This window comes from Melozone crissalis, unplaced genomic scaffold, assembly GCF_028551555.1.
Source record: "Melozone crissalis strain CALT ecotype California unplaced genomic scaffold, PUWL_Pcris_2 ptg000107l_1, whole genome shotgun sequence".
In the NCBI taxonomy this organism is placed as follows: domain Eukaryota; kingdom Metazoa; phylum Chordata; class Aves; order Passeriformes; family Passerellidae; genus Melozone; species Melozone crissalis.
In genome coordinates, this window is record NW_026535884.1 from 805,854 (window position 1) to 823,307 (window position 17,454).

Here is a 17,454-nt window from a genome sequence, read left to right on the forward strand (position 1 = left end):
TGTGTGACACCCCCTATAGACCCCCCAGTGCTCCTTCACTGGTATGTGACACTCCCTAAACATCCCCCCAGTGCTCCTTTACTGGTGTGTGACATCCCCTAAACATTACCCCCAGTGTCCCCCTGCCCTTTACTGGTGTGTGACACCCGCCCAGTGCTCCTTCACTGGTGTGTGACACCCCCTAAACATCCCCCAGTGCTCCTTTACTGGTGTGTGACACCCCCTAAACATCCCCCCCAATGTCCCCCTGTCCTTTGCTGGTGTGTGACACCTCCTACACATCCCCCCCACCCTTACACATCACCCCCTACCCCGTGATCCTATAAACAGCCCCCTCTATACATCCCCATCCCTCCATATACAGCCCATCCCCTGCACAGCCACACATCTCCCCTGTTATCCCACAGTCCTGGCACAGCCCAGGCCCTAAAGATCAGCCCCTTCTATCACCCTACTGCACGGCCCACCCCGTTACCACTGCCCCACACAGCTCCCTCCGTACACCACACCCCTACGGACCCACATCCATACGACAGCCCAGGCCCTACACACAACCCCATACACCTTATCCCTACAGAGCCCCCCCAAAACATCACAGAGCATCCCCTGTGTACCACACCAAGGCACAGAGCACCCCTGTGTGCAGCCCACTGCCCACAGATCAGCCCCTCTGTACAGCCCACCCTGACAGCCCAGCTCCCGCACAGCCCCTGGACACTGCAGTGCACACAGAGCCCTGCCAGGGGTGACACAGCCTGGCACAGCACACATGGCATGGCATGGCACAGCATGTATGGCATGGCATGGCATGGCATGGCACAGCAGAGCATAGGGCTGCACACGTGGCACATGTGTCACGGTACATGTCCCACAGCATGGTGACCCCTGATGCATGGGTGTGACACCCATGGCACCCCCATGATGGTGACAGACCCCTGCCATGGCACAGCCCACCATGGCACAGTGCCACAGAGCAGGGTACAATGTCCAAGCACAGTGTGGCACCCCCAGCATGGTGACAGACTCCTGCCATGGCACAGTGCCACAGAGCAGGGCACAATGTCCCCAGTACAGTGTGGCATCCCCAGCAGAGTGTGGCACCCCTGCCATGGCACAGCCCACCATGGCACAGTGCCACAATGCTCCCAGCACAGTGTGGCACCCCAGCATGGTGACAGACCCCCTGCCATGGCACAGAACACCATGGCACAATGCCACAATGTCCCCAACACAGAGTGGCACCCCAGCACAGTGACAGACCCCTGCCATGGCACAGTGCCACAGAGCAGGGCACAATGCCCCCAGCACAGTGTGGCACCCCCAGCACAGTGACACACTCCTGCTATGGCACAGCCCACCATGGCACAGTGCCACAATGCCCCAGCACAATGTGGCACCCCCTGCATGGTGACAGATCCCTGCCATGGCACAGTGCCACAGAGCAGGGCTCAATGCCCCCAGCAGTGTGGCACCCCCTGCATGGCGACAGACCCCTGCCACGGCACAGTGCCACAATGCCCCCAGCATGGCACCCCCAGCATGGTGACACACCCTTGCCATGGCACAGTGCTACAATGTCCCCAGCGCAGTGTGGCACCCCCATGATGATGACAGACTCCTGCCACGGCACAGTGCCACAGAGCAGGGCACAATGCCCCCAGCACAGTGTGGCACCCCCAGCACAGTGACACACCCCTGCCACCTGCCATGGCACTGTGCCACAATGTCCCCAGCACAGTGTGGCACCCCCAGCATGGTGACAGATGCCTGCCATGGCACAGAGCAGGGCACAATGTCCCCAGCACAGAATGGCACCCCAGCACAGTGACACACCCCTGCCATGGCACAGTGCCACAATATACCCCCAGCAGTGTGGCATCCGCATGATGGTGACACACCCCTGCCATGGCACTGTGCCACAATGTCCCCAGCTCAGTGTGGCACCCCAGTACAGTGACACACCCCTGCCATGTCACCCCACGGTGCCCCCAGCCCAGCCCCCCCACCCTGGGGCTCTCCACCACCCAGCCCCTTCTCTCCAAATCCTTTATTGCCGATCCCAGCCCCCCGCACTGGGATCCCCTGGAAGCACAGGACCGAGAGCAGCCGGCGCAACGCCAGACCCTGCCCAGCACCGGCACCAGTTCCTGGAGCGGGGGAACCCCCGCCAGGGCCGGGGGGGACACCCCAAAACCCCCCCTAGATACGGACGGTGTTGATCCGCAGCGGCTGCACGTTCTTGCCGTTGGCGTGGCTCTGGCCGGGGCTGAAATAGGAGCACAGCTTGCCGGGAAACCTCTCCCTGAAGGTGTAGAGCCAGGACATGTCGTCGGCGTTGTAGAAGATGAGCAGCCCCTTGTCGTAGTCCAGGAAGACGCCCACCTTCTCCAGCTTGCCCTTGACGTTGAGCCGCGTCCAGGGCTCGGTGCAGGCGCTGTACTGGTTCCCGTCGTGCATCACGATGCAGTAGAAGCCGCGGCTGGGCTGGATCTGGATGCTGCCCTTGCGGGTGACGGCCTCGTGCGCCAGGCCGATCATCCACTGGGTTTTTTCGGACACCACCACCTCCCAGTAGTGCACGCCGGCCCCGAAGGCCTCGGCGCCCAGCACCGACACCTCGACGTCGAAGCGGCGCGGCGAGTCCTGCAGCGGCTGCGGGTGCAGGTTGCCGTAGGCCACGATGGTGCAGTCGTCCGACAGGATGAGGCGGTGGTGGGCGGTGCCAGGGTCCAGGGTCAGCGCTGCTGGCACTGCCACAGCAGGGACAGGGGGGGAACGAGGGTTAGTGCAGCCCTGGAGACAGCCCAGGGGCCACCGGGGTGACGACCGGCATGGGGCCGTCACCAAGGTGGTCTTGTCCTCATCCCTCACTGGGGTGTTCTGTCCTCATGCTCATCCCTTGTCAGTGATGTTCCCTGTCCCTGCTCCTCATCACTGATGTCCCAGACCCTTGTTAGCAATGTCCCCATCCCTTGTCAGTGACATCCCGTTTTCCCCCAGGTGATGTCCCCTTCCCCATCCTTCACTGGGTGTCCTGTCCTCATGCTCATCCCTAGTCAGTGATGTCCTCTGTCCCTCGCTGGTGTGTCCCTGCTCCTCATCACTGATGTCCCAGACCCTTGGCAGCAATGCTGCAAGGGCTGCACTAACCCTCGTCTCCATCCCTTGTCAGTGACATCCCATTCCCTCCCAGGTGATGTCCCCTTCCCCATCCCTCACTGGGGTGTCCTGTCCTCATGCTCATCCCTTGTCTCAGAATCCCAGAATAATGAGGTTGGAAGAGACCTCTAAGATCATCGAGTCCAACCCATGCCCTAACACCTCAACCAGACTCTAGCACCAAGTGCCATGTCCAGGCTTTTTTTAAACACATCCAGAGATGGTGATTCTACCACCTCCCTGGGAAGAGCATTCAAGTACTTTATTATTCTTTTGGTGAAAAATTTCTTCCTAATATCCAACCTGTACCTTCCCTGAGGTAGCTGGAGGCTGTGTCCTCTGGTTCTGTCAGAGACCAACCCCACCTGTCTGCAGCCTCCCTTCAGGAATGGACTGAAAGGATCCTAGAAGAACTACCCAAAGAGCTCTCCAAAGAATCCTGGAAGAACCTCCCCAAAAAACCCTAAACCTGCCTTCAGGAATTGTAGAGAGCAATAAGGTCACCTCTAAGCCTTTTGTCCAGGCTGAACAACACCAACTCCTCAGTGAAGTTCCCCATCCCTCACTGGTGTGTCCCTGCTCCTCATCACTGATGTCCCAGACCACTGGCAGCAATGTCCCCATCCCTTGTCAGCGAAATGTGATCCCTCACTGGCATGTTCCTGTCCCTGGTGACCTCCCCATCCCTTTCCACGCCCCCATCCCCATGTCCTCACCAGGATGGATGTCCTGGAAGAGGGATTTCCAGATGGTGTACTGCAGTGGGCCCATGTACTTGGAGGTGGGGAAGTCCTCATAGGTCAGGTTGGTCTCGTGGATCTTCCCCTTCAGCCTGCGGAGAAGAACATTGTGGTATGATGTCACAGCTTGCCTCAGTTTCCCAGTCCTTCCCCAGGTGCCAATCACCTCTCCTTTCCCCCTCCCTTGCCCCTTGCTGAGTGCTGTCTGTCAATCCTGGCATTCCAGAAGGGATTGGCAGAGTTCAAAAGATGCCTTTCAGCCCTGGGGCACATTGGGCCATCCAGGTGTCATTTGTCCCCTGAGACTCCCCCCCCTTACCTGGTTGGTGGCTCCCTACCCCTTCCCTGCCCCTCTCCCCTGGGTTAAAGGAGCAGCAACCACGGGCTCACGGAGTTCTGTTGGAGCTGGTGCTGCATTCAGAGGCCTGTGGGCCAGAATAAAGCTCTGGATCAAAACCCTCCATCAGAACCAACTCCTTTCCTTCACCATTGCCTTAAAGCTTCTCTGGCAGAGGGAAACCTGAGGAGCAGCCCCTGTTATGGGGAAAAGCTCCATCCCATAGCCATTGGAGCTCCTGCATGCCTGGACTTGTCTGCACGTGCCCAGCTGCAATATCCAGCTAGCCAAAAGTGTCTCTGGGGTGAAACCACCACACATCCAGCTAACCAAAGATGTTTCTGAAGTGAAACCACCACACATCCAGCTAGCCAAAGGCATCTCTGAGGTGAAACCACCACACATCCAGCTAGCCAAAAGTGTCTCCGAGGTGAAACACCACACACTCAGCTAGCTAAAGGTGTCTCTGAGGTGAAACCACCACACATCCAGCTGGCCAAAAGTGTCTGGGGTGAAACACCACACACTCAGCTAGCTAAAGGTGTCTCTGAGGTGAAAACACCACACATCCAGCTAACCAAAAGTGTCTCCGAGGTGAAACACCACAGCTGCCACCTTTGGTCAAGCAGCAAGGGCCAGACAAGCCCAGGCACGTTCCATCTGGTTACATTGGTACTAATTCCAATCAGAACACACGGTACCGAGGCGGGGGTGACACGGGTGACACCACCACCCCCTCACCACCACCCACCTCTCGGAGAGGGACGCCACCCCGGCCAGGAAGACGTGTTTGTCGGCCTCGGCCAGGCGCTCCTGCAGGATCTGGGTGCCCTCCTGCACCTTGCGCAGCTGCTGGCTGTAGCGCTGGATCTTGTGCTCGATGTCGCTGAGCGTGCGCGCCGTGTCGGCCTCCAGCTCCTCCAGCATGGCCTTCTGCCGCTCGCGCAGCAGCCGGTGCAGCCGCTCAAACGCCTCCCCGATGGTCCCCCGCAGGCTCTTGGCTGAGGACTTGGGGTGCAAAGGGGGGTTAGGGGTGCACAAAGCTCGGCTGGTCAAGCCAGGAGGTCCTTAATCACCCAAATGAATGTCTACAAGGGTATCGGATGATGCAAGGGTGGGTTTGGTTGTGTGTCTTAAAAGAATGGACTGAAAGGATGCTGGAAGAACTACCCAAAGAGTTTTTCAAAGAAGCCTAGGAGAATCTCCCCAAAAAAACCTAATGGAACCCTAGGAATACTTCCCCAAAAAACCCTAAAAGAACCCTAGGAGAACCTCCCCCCAGAAAAACCTCAAAGAGCTCTAGGAGAACATCCTCCAAAAAAACCTAGGAGAACTCCCCAAAAAAAACCTAGGAGAACTCCCCCAAAAAATCTAATAGAACCCTAGGAGAACCTCCCCCAAAAAAACCTAAAAGAACCCTAGGAGAACCTCCCCAAAAAACCAAAAAAGAACCCTACAAGAACCTCCCCAGAAAAAAAACTTAAAAGAACCCTAAAAAAAACTCCTGAAAGAACAAACAAAACCCTAAAAGAACCTTCTCAAGAACTTAAAAGAACCTCCCAAAGATCCTAAAAAAGCACCTTAAGGAATCTCCGTAAGAAACCTAAAAGAACCCTAAAAGAACCTCCCAAAGAACCCTAAAAGAACCTCCCAAAGAACCCCCTCAGAACCCTAAAGTAACCCTAAAGGAACCTCCCAAAGATCCTAAAAAAGGACCTTAAGGAATCTCCCCAAGAAACCTAAAAGAACCTTAGGAGAGCCTCCCCAAAAAAACCTAAAAGAACCTTAGGAGAGCCTCCCCCAAAAAAACCTAGTAGAACCCTACAAGAACCTCCCCAAAAAACCTAAAAGAACTCTAGGAGAACCTCCCAAAAAACCTAAAAGAACCTTAGGAGAGCCTCCCCAAAAAACCTAAAAGAACCCTAGGAGAACCTCCCCAAAGAAACCTAAAAGAATCCTAAAAGAACCTCCCCAAAAAAACCTTACAAAGAACCCTAGGAGAACCTCCCCAAAAACAACTAAAAGAACCCTAGGAGAACCTCCCTAAAAAAAAACCATAAAAGAAACCTAGGAGAATCTCCCCAAGAAACCTAAAAGAATCCTAAAGAAAACCTCCCAAAAGAAAAAACAAAACCCTAAAAGAACCCCCCAAGAACCCTAAAGTAACCCTAAAAGAACCTTCTCAAGAACTTAAAAGAACCTCCCAAAGATTCTAAAAAAGCACCTTAAGGAATCTCCTCAAAAAACCTAAAAGAACCCTAGGAGAACCTCCTCAAAAAAACCTAAAAGAACTCTAGGAGAACCTCCTCAAAAACCCTAAAAGAACCCTAGGAGAACCTCCCCAAAAAATCCTAAAAGAACCTGAGAACTTCCCCCAAAAAACCCTAAAAGAACCCTAGGGGAACCTCCCCAAAAAATCTAAAAGAACCCTTTGTAAGGTTCTTTGGGACGAGAATGTCCCAAAGAACCTTACAAAGAACCGTAAAAAAACCTCCCAAAGAACCCTAAAAGGACCACCCAAGAACCCTACAGTAACCTTCTTCAGAACCTAAAAGAACCTCCCAAAGATCCTAAAAAAGCAGCTTAAGGAATCTCCTCAAGAAACCTAAAAGAACCCTACAAGAACCTTCCAAAGAACCTTAAAACAATCTCCAAAAGAACCCTGAAAAAAACTCACAAAAATTTATGGAGGTCTTAAAGAATTCTTAAAGAACCTTTAAAGAGCTCTTTTAAGAACCCTAAAAGAAAAAAAAAACCTAAAACCCTCTAAAATTCCCCAAATTACACCTTAAAACCCCTGAAAAAAACCCTAAGAAACCAAAAAATTAAAAAAAATAACCAACCCTAAAACCTAAAAAAACCAACCTCACTTGCTGGTGGGGACAGGGAGAAAATTGAACCTCACTGGACATTGAACCCCTGAGTGAAGAGATAATTAATTAAATTAATTAAAAACATAAATCAAAGCAGCCTTGCAGGAAATTACAGAGGGATGAGCAGCCCCATTGGGGGACCACAGAAGGAAAAAATGGGGGAAATCCATGAAATTGTCCAGTTTGGAGTGTGTGGAAGCTCCAAAAGCAGGCTGGTGAGGGTCAGGGTTGGGGTGTCATTGGGGTGGCAATGAGCTTGACCCCAATTCTGCTTTGGGGGGCTGAAAAGGGGGGGGGGGGGGGTCCCCAGGGGTGACAATGGTGTCCTCACACGTACCTTGGTCTCAGCCAGCTGCTTCTTGAGGAGCTGCAGGGCTTCTGTGTGGCCACGCTCGCTCTCCTGCAGCCCCTGGAGCTGCTCCCTCAGCTCCCGCTGGGGACAGGAGGGAAAACCCAGAAATTGGTGATTTGGGGGAAAAAAGGGATCCCACAGGGAGCTTTCCGACCCAAACCAACCACGGGGTTATGGGGCTGTGGGATGGCCAGGCCATGGGTGGCCTCTGTGGGATGAGGGTCCTGCCTGGGGTGGGGGTGACAAGTCCTGGATTGGAAGGTCCTGGATTGGGGGACAGCTCAGCCATGGGGGGATTTGGGGGCTCCCAAGGACTCCCAGTGGGGATGGAGAAGGGGGGCGATCCGAGGGGGGCAGGAGCAGAAGTGTGGATGGATGGGGGGATGGAGGGATGGATGGATGGATGGATGGATGATGGATGGATGGATGGATGGATGGATGGATGGATGGATGGATGGATGGATGGATGGGGCTGGCCCCGACACAGACCAAAGGACTGTGGGAACAGACAGACTGGAGGAAGGCATGGAGCTGACCCCAGTGAGGAGAGGAGGAGGGAGTGACAGACAGACAGACAGAAGGGAGCCGTGGCACTGACTCCAATGGGGAAAAGAAGGAATACAGGGAAATACAGGGTTCAGGGACACGTGGGCAGGAGGAAGTCACAGGACTGACTGACTCACATGGAGACAGACAGACAGATTGATGGGGAAATGCATGGGACTGACCCCAACAAGAAAAGAAGAGGTGCAGGGACACAGGGACAGACAGGAAAACAGCACAGGGATGACCCCCACAGGAACAGGAGGGCTGCAGGGACAGATAGAGCAGAGGAAGCCATGGGACTGACCCCTCTGTTCCTCCACAGGGACAGGAGGGGTGCAGGGACAGACACAATAACAGGACACAGGCACAGGACTGACCCTGAGAAGGAAAAGCAGTACAGGGACAGAGGGACTGGAAGAAGCCACAGGAAGAAGCCTCTGCTTCCATAATGAGTGTCTGGCAGGAGCAGGGACAGGAGCAGGGACAGCTGCAGTGGCCTCACAGAGTGACACTAGCCTGGAGGGGACCCCAGGGACCATGTGGAGTCTCAGGGCAGGCAGTGGTCCTGGTGCTGGGACTGTCCCTGTCACCCTCAGAGCACTCACAGTGCTGTGACCCTAAAGGTGACAGACGGGGTGCAGGGACAGACAGACATACAGAAGGAAGGCACGGGGCTGACCCTGAGAGCGAAAAGCAGGACAGGGACAGATGGACTGGAAGAAGCCACAGGACTGACAGCAAAGGTGAGAGATGGGGTGACAGACATAAAGAAGAAAGGCACAGGGCTGACCCTGAGAGGGAAAGAAGGGGTGCAGGGACAGGCACATGGGAGGAAGCCACAAGATCGATGCCCATGGGCTCAGGATGGGCACAGGGACAAAAGGGAAGGGCACAACCATGGAAGTGAGAGGGACCAGGTGGACACAGCAGCCCTGAGGAGCCACCTGGGGCAGGGAACCCCACAGGGACCTGTGATGGTGTTCACAGGGGTCTGAGGATGAGGGAAGAGACGAGGATCTGACTCCATGTTTCAGAAGGCTTGATTTATTATTTTATGATATATATTATATTAAAATTGTACTAAAAGAATAGGAGAAAGGATTTTATCAGAAGGCTGGCTAAGAATAGAAAAGAAAGGAATCATACCAAAGGCTGGGCTGCGATTGGCCATTAATTAGAAACAACCAACATGGGCCAATCACAGATGCACCTGTTGCATTCCACAGCGGCAGATAACCATTGTTTACATTTTGTTCCCGAGCCCTCCCAGCTTCTCAGGAGGATAAACCCCAAGGAAAGGATTTTCCACAAAAGATGTCTGCGACAGGGACCCACCTGCAGCTCCTCGAAGGCGTCATCCACGTTGGTGACCTGGTGCTGCTCGTGCACGGCCGGCTCGTCGCAGAAGAAGCAAACCACGGCGCGGTCGGTGAGGCAGAAGAGCTTCACCTTCTCGTGGTCCTTGCAGGGGAAGGGGCTGCGCTGGGCGCCCAGGATGGCGTCCAGGGGGAAGGCGCTGTAGCGCTCCACGATGTTGGCCAGCTTGAGGCTGGGCGCCAGCGTGGGCTCGGGGAAGGTGCGGCGGCACTCGGGGCAGTCGCGCGTGCCCTGCGGCTCCTGGCGCACCCAGTGCTCCGTGATGCAGCGGCGGCAGAAGTAGTGCTCGCAGCCCAGCCCCACCGGGTCCTGGTAGATGCTCAGGCAGATGGAGCACAGCAGCTCGTCCTTGAGGCTGCAGGCCATGGCTGGGGGCTGGGAAGAGGGTAAATGGGGTCAGGGGGGGCCAGGGAGGCTGGGGAGAGGGGTACGGGGTTAGGGGAGAGAGGCACGGGGTAAGGGGCATGAGGTTAGTGGGTGCTGGGAGAGGGGTACACAGGGTGAGGGGAGAGGGGCACAGGGTTAGGGGGCCTGGGGAGAGGGGCACAGGGTTAGGGGAGAGGGGCACTGGGTTAGGGGAGAGGGGCATGGGGTCAGGGGGGCTGGGAAGAGGGGCACACAGGGTCGGGGGGTGTTGGGAGAGGGACACACGGGGTCAGGGGAGAGGGGCATGGGGTTAGGGGCGGCTGGGGAGAGGGGCACAGGGTCAGGAGGTGCTGAGGAGAGGGGCATGGGGTCAGGGGTGATGGGAGGGGGGCTGGGGTTAGGGGAGCTGGGAGAGGGGCACACAGGGTCAGGGGAGAGGGGCACGGGGTTAGAAGGAGCTGGGGACAACAGCACGGGGTCAGGGGGGGACCAGGGAGAGGGGGCACAGAGTCAGGGGGGGCTGGGGAGAGGGGCATGGGGTCGGGGGGGCACTGGGGATAACAGCATGGAGTCAGGGGGGCTGGGGAAAGGGGAACAGAGTCGAGGGAGCTGGGGAAAGGGTAAACGGTGTCGGGGGGGCTGGGGAGAGGGGCACACGGGGTCAAGGGGAGAGGGGCACACAGAGTCAAGGGTGCAGGGGAGAGGGACACAGGGTCAGAGGGCCTGGGGAGACTGGTACAGGGTCGGGGGGGGCTGGGAAGAGGGGAATGGGGTTAGGGGGGCTGGGGAGAGGGTCGTGGGGTCAGGGGAGAGGGGCACGGAGTTAGGGTGAATGGGGGATTGTGGGGAGGAGGACCATGGGGGAACAAGGTGAATGGGGGGCTTTGGGTGGAGGAGAGAGGATGAATGAGGGGAGGGGGTAAAAGGGGGGCTTGGGGTAGAAGCAGTTGTGGGGGAGAGGGTGAGTGAAGGCCTTGGATTGATAGGGAAAGGGTGAATGAGAGGGTTTGAGGTGGGAAGGTAAAAGGGATGGGGGGAGGCTGAAGGTGGAGAGGGTGAGTGGAGGCCTTGGGATGAAGGTGAGAAGGTGAATGGGAGCTTGGGAGGGTGAGCAGAGGGCTCGGGGTGCGAAGAGGCTGGGGGGAAAGTTGTAGGGGGAAAGGCTCAATGAGGGTTTGGGGTGGGAGGAAGTTAAGGGTGAGAGAGTGAGTGGGGGCTTGAGGGGGTGAATGGGGATTGATGGGGAGGGCATAAGTGGGGAGACTTGGGGTGGGGAGAAAGGGGGGAGTACGGGAGAGGATGATAATTAGGGGGATGGGGATCAGGTGGGAATGGGGGTGCAAGATTTGTAATGGGGGGCAAGGTGTGGGTTGGGATGCAATGGGGGATATGGGAGTATCAGGAGGCAATAAGGGGCTGGAGGATTTACAAAGGGGGGAACAGAGGGGGTCAGGATGCAATTGGGGGTGCTCAGAGGGTCGCACTGTGGGGAATGGGAGGACCAAGCCCCAACAGGGGGCTGGGAGGTTACAATGGGGGACCAAGCTGCAATAGGGCTGCAGTGCAGGGAGGGGGAACTGGGGGTCCGGATACAATGCAGGGGGGCTGGAGGGGTTGCATTAGGAGATCAGGATGCAACGGGGATAATGGGAGCATCAGGATGTAGTGGGGCGGATTGGGATAGATCAGAGCAATGCTGGGAAGGGACACAATAGGGATGCAATAGCAGTGAGGCTGGGGGTGAATCAGATCCAGAGCACGGTCTGACAGGGGCACGGGGGTACCGGGGATATTGGGGGATGGAGCTGAGCCTGCAGAGTGCTGGGGGGGCAGGGATGGGGCTGAATGAGGGGCACAGGGGCGGGTGGGGCTGAGGCTGGGTTGGGGTCCGGGGCTGAGGCTGGGTTGGGGTCCGGGGCTGAAGCTGGGTTGGGGTCCGGGGCTCAGGCTGGCTTCGGGGTTTGGGGTCCGGGGCTCAGGCTGGCTCTGGACAGTCAGGATTAAGGCTGGATTCGAGTCGCTCGGGTTCAGGCCGGATTTGGGGGCCGTGGCGAGGCTGGTCGCGGCGGGCTCGGGGCTGAGGGTGGATTTGGGGGGCTCGGGGCTGGGGCTGCACCGGAGCCTCGCGTCCGAGCCGCCCCCGCTCCCGGCCGAGCCCGGGTTCGAGACCGGTCCCCGCCAACCCCGTCCGATGCCAGCGGCCTCCCGCGCCTCCCTCAGCCGCCGGCGCTAGTGCCCTCACCCAGACGGTGCCCGGTGCTGCTCTGGTGCCGTGCCCCCGTGCCGGTGCCGCCGGGATCGCGGTGCCGCTGGGATCGCTGTCCCGCCGCCGCCTCAAGAGCGGCCCCGCCGCGACGGGCCGGGGGTGGGCGAGCGAGAGGGGGCGCGGCCGCGCGGCACTTCCTGCCCGCCCCCCCCCCGCGCCCACAGTGGGCCCGCCCCCACCCCATTGTCCCCCGCGCGGCGCTGCCTCGCCGGCGCGTACCAGCGCCGCCCGCGGGGGGGCGCTTAAAGGGGCCACGGCCAAGGCAGCCGTGTGCTGTCCGTCTGTCCGGACAGCCGGCCACTGACCCTTCCCCATCCTGACCTAAAGCCCTTTTTCTATCCCTGTCTGTCCCTCTGTCCATCCCTTTCTCTTCCACTCAGCTATTTCCCTGTCCAGCCCTTGATCCATCCATTTGTCCGTCAGTCGTTCTGTCCCTCTGTCCTCTGATCTTTCCATCCATCCCTCCACCTAGCTCTCGATCCCCTGTCCAACCTTCTTCCCTTCCAGACCTTAATCTCTCTATCCCTCCATTCGTCTGTCCTGTCCCTCTCTCCACCCATCTGTCCATGCACCTATCCCTCTGTCCAATCATCCATACCTCCCATTGTGCATCCCTCTACCCACACCTCCCTCCCTCTGGCCCTCCATCAATCCCTCCAGATCTCCTTGTTATCCTGTCCACCCATTTCCCCATGCAGCCCTTAAAACCTTCATCCATCCATTTGTCCACTCCCCTGGACTCTCATCTCTCCATCCATCCATCCATCCATCCATCCATCCATCCATCCATCCATCCATCCCTTGCTGTCCCATCCACCCATTCCCCTTGTTCCTCTGTCTCTCCATTTGTTTATCCATCCTATCTATCCTTCCTGTACTCCTGCCCCTCTATCCCTCTCTTCCTCCCAGTTTCCTGCACCAACCAGTGACCAGAGCCAGGTGACCCCACAGCTGACCCTGACAAACCTATTGCTGAGACAACACTGCTTTCTCCCCAAACCTATTGCTGAGAGAACACTGCTTTATCCCCAAACCTATTGCTGAGAGAACACTGCTTTCACCCTAAATGTACCCATTTAGCCAAAAATCACAGAGAGCAGTTTTGGGTGGCAGACATCTACTGTGTCATCGCCATGCTTGGTCATGGTGGGACCAGTCAGGACCAGTTGGGACCAGTGGCAGCACTGCCTGCCCCATAACAAGGTTTCTACCCCCAGGGATCCTTCACTCCCACCTTGAGGGACCAGAGAGACAAAGGAGGAACACTGGGGTGGGGGTAAGGGGGGCTGGAGGTTGGAGGGAGCAGTGGGGAAGGCGACACAGTTCCTGAGGGCAAGTTGAGCTGCATATTTGAGAAGAGGCGTGACTGCCTGGCCAACAGCCAACAGGAACAAACCGCTTGGCTTTCACTGCTGGATCACCCCCCTCCCACTGCTGGCACCCCCCTTTGCCTCCCCCAAACCCAGGTACACCCCATATCCCATTTATCCCCATCCCCTTCCAGGGAATCCGCTCTGCTCCTCTTCCTGCTAGGCCCCAAAAGCTTGGAAACAGCTAAAAAAATATAACAAACCCACATAGTGTTGTTTTTTTTTCCTGCTTGTTTTCCTGCTTTAGGAATTCAGGTCATGTCTCCCCTCTGGGACCCTCTGGGGACTGAGGAACAGCTGGAATGGTATCAAATAACCACGGAAAGAAGGAAAAATCCTTTTTTCACCCCAGATTCACATTCAGGGCTAGAGGATCCCATCCCATGTAGTTAATGAGTTATTTAATTGTATCCTAAGCATTTGGGTGAAATTTCCAGGAATTTGGTGCAATGGAGAGCATCATCCCAACTGGAGCTCGTGGCACTCAGCCAGCACTGCCAACACTCACCCTGGCGGATCATTGGGCAACGAAGGGAAACCACAGCGTGGCTTGGGCAAACAGGGAAATTAATCCCAGTTAATTAGTAAATTGGCTTTGTTACCTCCTGGTAAACCCCGTGTGAGCCAGGGGGGCTGCACCATGCCTTGATTCCCAATCTTTTTACGGGATACACGGCCCTTCCCTGCTGCGGTTCCAGCAGGCTGGAGGATCCCACAACATGGCAAGAGCCTGGGTGATGCAGCCAAGCCGGCGGGCAGGGAAAAACCTAAAAACCTGTCTGTGCTCCCCACGTGTGCTGCGTGTGCCGGGAATGCCGGTGGCAAGGGAGGGAGGCCCCGAGGAGCCGTCGGTGCTGGAATGTTCCCCCTGGCCGCCGGCAGCATGGGCACGCCGGGACGTGCCTGCTCCGGCTCTTGGCGTGTGTGATTCCCATCCTGGCACGGAAATTCATCCCTGCTGGAATGCCGGGAGCACCCCGGGGTGCTCCACCCCACTGGGTTTCATCCCAACCTTGTTGGTGGACCCCCCTTTCCTAAGGAGGATGCTGCGCTCCTCCATAGAGGAAGCAGGAAGCCGCCCCACACCGCCAGTTCTCATCTCCGCAGTGCTTTGCAAACAGTAACTAATTAATCCTAATTAACTCGTTACCTAATTAGAGCCCAAGGGCTCTCCCCTTTGCAGGGAGATGGGAAATTCTGGCACCTCAGGGGATTATTTTTTTCCAGCCCAAAGCCTCCATGTTTGCTTCACACCAGCATCAGGCTGTGCCCTTTGTACTCTCCATCGCTGCCAATCCAGGGAGAAAAACCTACTTTTTGGGGTTGCTAATGCCAAGAAGCCTGGAATGAACATTTTCCCTCATGTGGATAGCTGGCACTGGGAATACTGACATCCCCAATGCCTGCTGTGCCCACCCATCCCAGGGGAGCCCACTTTGGTAGGTTCTTTCAACCATGTTTTTATGTAAAACAAGGGATTTTTGGGGAAGGAAACAAGTAGGTGGGTGGGATGAAGGTGTTTCCCAAAGAATTCCCTTTCCATGTGAGTGCCACATGGCTTTGGGAACACTGGAAAAGTTCTAGAGCATCCCAGTGTCACCACTCAAGGACCACATTTCTCACCTGAAAATCCCAATTTACCACCCATAAAAATCTCCTTTTCTCTGCTGAGCCTGCTGGAGGTCCTGTATGGATCTGGTGCTGGTGGAATGGGAAGGACACATTGCTCTGTGCAGGTCTAACAGCCCTGTGGCTTTGCAGAAACCCTGTGGTGGTGATTCCAGCATGATTTCCTTCCACTCCCGCCTTCCGCTCCTTTTAATCGCGGTTGGATCTATCCTGGGAGCAAAACCAGCCTTGGAATCATATTTTTTTTCAGCAGGCAAGCACTAATTTCCTTCATTTTCCAGCCTCTGGGATGGAGCTGGGCATGGGTTTTGTTGTTCTTTTTTTTTTTTTTTTTTCCCCTGCATACCAACCACCTTCCCAGGAAAGGGGCCCCTTTCCCACACCCAAGATTAATCCACCCAAAGTAGAGTTGGAAAAAAAGCCTGGAGTGTCACTTGTCCCTTGTTGGATTCTCCAACAAGGAAAATCCCAGGAGATGTTCACCAATCCTTGGTGGATCCCACAAGTTCAGCAGTGACCCACGCCATCTCTTCCCAGTGCAGATTTGGGATTGGATAACTCCACTCCCCCTGCAAAAAAAAAAATCAGAAAATGCCTAAATTGGTGCCGAGGTTTAAAACCACCAGTTTCTTAATCACAGGGAAAAAAAATCCCACAGCAGAAGTGAAAGCCTTGATGGAAATTAACCCAGCGAGGGTGAAATCAGACATTAGGGAAGCTCTGGGGGGATCCAGGCTCTCCCAGTGTTCCATTTTTGGGTGGCAACTTCTGGGTGTCAATATCCGAAAATCAGATAAAAAGGGAGTTTTGGAGCTGCTGGCTCAGGTTCATGGTTGAGTCATGGATAATTAATGGATCTGGGGACCTTCCAGGATGGGGAAGTGATGGGAGATGGGGGATCCCAGCTGGTGGGTGACAGAGCAGGGGGAATGTGGGGAGGGCCAGGGAGAGGCCCAGAGGTCCCACAGGGGATGGTGCCTCTGTCCCAGCTCCATTGCTGTGGCCAGAACCGGTTCCAGGGGTTCTGACACCCCAGGCAGCTGCAAAGGGATGTCCACTCTGTGTCTTGGGTGCCCGTCCCATCCCGTCCCATCCCGTCCCATCCCATCCCATCCCATCCCATCCCATCCCATCCCATCCCATCCCAATCCTTTCCCATTTCCCACCTCTCTCAGAGGCACCATTTCCTTTCAGGACATCCCCTCTCCTCTCCATCCTCCTCTGTGACAGAATATTTTGGGAAAACATGAAAAAGACCCTTAATTTTTATTTTTTTTTTCAATAATTTTAAAAGTGAAAACTCAGAAGCTCTAGGGTAAATCCCCTGGACTTAGGAGAAGAGGAATGGATGGGATTTGCCCCGCTCTCCCTTCCCCTGTGTGCAGTGTCTGTGGATTTTGGGAGCTGTAAGAGACCCACAGAGGAGCTGGGGGGACCCTGAGATTGGGGGAGACCCTGAGAGGGGCTGGAGACCCCCTGGGAAATGTTGGGGATCCTCAAGATGATGAGGAGGACTGGGGATGTCCCTGATGGGGCTGTGGAGCCTCACGGAGGGGCTGAGGGTGGCAGAGGCAGAGATAGGGGCTGAGAGGGGGAAATTTAGGGGAATTTAGGGGATAAGAGGAACTGGGGTGCATGGGGTAAGAAGGGCTGGGACCTGTGGGGGGCTGAAGAGATTTGGGGGGGCTAAGGGAGTTCAGGGGGATTGAGGAGAACTGAGAGGAGCTGAGGAAAACTAAGGGGGTTGAAGAGAATCAGGAGTTCTGAGGAGCTGAGGGGAAATGGAGGAGTGGCATCTTGGGTGGGGCTGAGAGGAATTGGGAGCATGAGGAGCTTTTGGAGGGGCTGAGGGGAATGGAGTGGAAGAGTTTTAGGGGAGAGGAGGAGATTTTGGGGGGGTCTGAGCAGATTTTGAGGAGTCTGAGGAGATTTGGGAGGCCTGAGGAGATTTTGGGGTGGTCTGAGGGGATTTGGGGACATTGAGGAGTCCTGGAGATGCTGAGGAAACTGAGGGGGATGAGGAGATTTGGGGGGGCTGGAGGAGGCTGAGGAGAATGGAAGGAACTGAAGGGATCTGGAGGATCTGAGGAGATTTGGGGGGATCTGAGTGGAACTGGGGGCATGAGGAGATCTGGGGAGTCTCTGAGATTTGGAGGTCTGAGTGAAACCAAGGGTCTAGGGGGATCTGGGCATTTGAAGATCTTTGGGTGGTGTTAGAGGAACTGGGAGGCTGAGGAGATTTGGAGGATTTGAGGAGATTTTGGGGGATTCCGAGGATATTTGGGGATGTGAGGACACTGAGTCGTCCTGGAGACAGTGAGGGAACCATGCGGTTGAGATTTGAGGGATCTGGGACTTGGCAGGGTCAGAGGAGAACTGAGGAGATACAGGGCATTGAGGAACTTTGGGTGGGCTGAGGGAAAAGGGGTGTCTGTGGAG

General features: G+C 56.1%; 1 protein-coding gene across 1 annotated transcript; it reads right to left on the reverse strand.

The window, feature by feature from the left end:
* Positions 1 to 2,032: 2,032 nt before the first annotated feature.
* LOC128947644 (E3 ubiquitin-protein ligase TRIM62) lies at positions 2,033 to 9,750 on the reverse strand. The gene is made up of 5 exons (XM_054291989.1): positions 9,343 to 9,750; positions 7,447 to 7,542; positions 4,988 to 5,244; positions 3,876 to 3,991; positions 2,033 to 2,750 (listed from the first exon to the last, which is right to left on the reverse strand). The coding sequence occupies exons 1-5, from the start codon at positions 9,748 to 9,750 to the stop codon at positions 2,200 to 2,202; spliced, it is 1,428 nt and encodes a 475-aa protein (XP_054147964.1). The 3' UTR covers positions 2,033 to 2,199.
* Between the last annotated feature and the right edge of the window lie 7,704 nt (positions 9,751 to 17,454).

What these genes read in the sequence shown, in the direction of transcription:
- LOC128947644 (XM_054291989.1), bottom strand. Translation starts at nt 9,750, where the DNA reads ATGGCCTGCAGCCTCAAGGACGAGCTGCTGTGCTCCATCTGCCTGAGC. An exon ending in ACGCCTTCGAGGAGCTGCAG is followed by an intron (nt 7,543 to 9,342) that starts GTGGGTCCCTGT and finishes TCCTGTCCCCAG; the next exon opens with CGGGAGCTGAGGGAGCAGCT. An exon ending in AGCAGCTGGCTGAGACCAAG is followed by an intron (nt 5,245 to 7,446) that starts GTACGTGTGAGG and finishes TTGCACCCCAAG; the next exon opens with TCCTCAGCCAAGAGCCTGCG.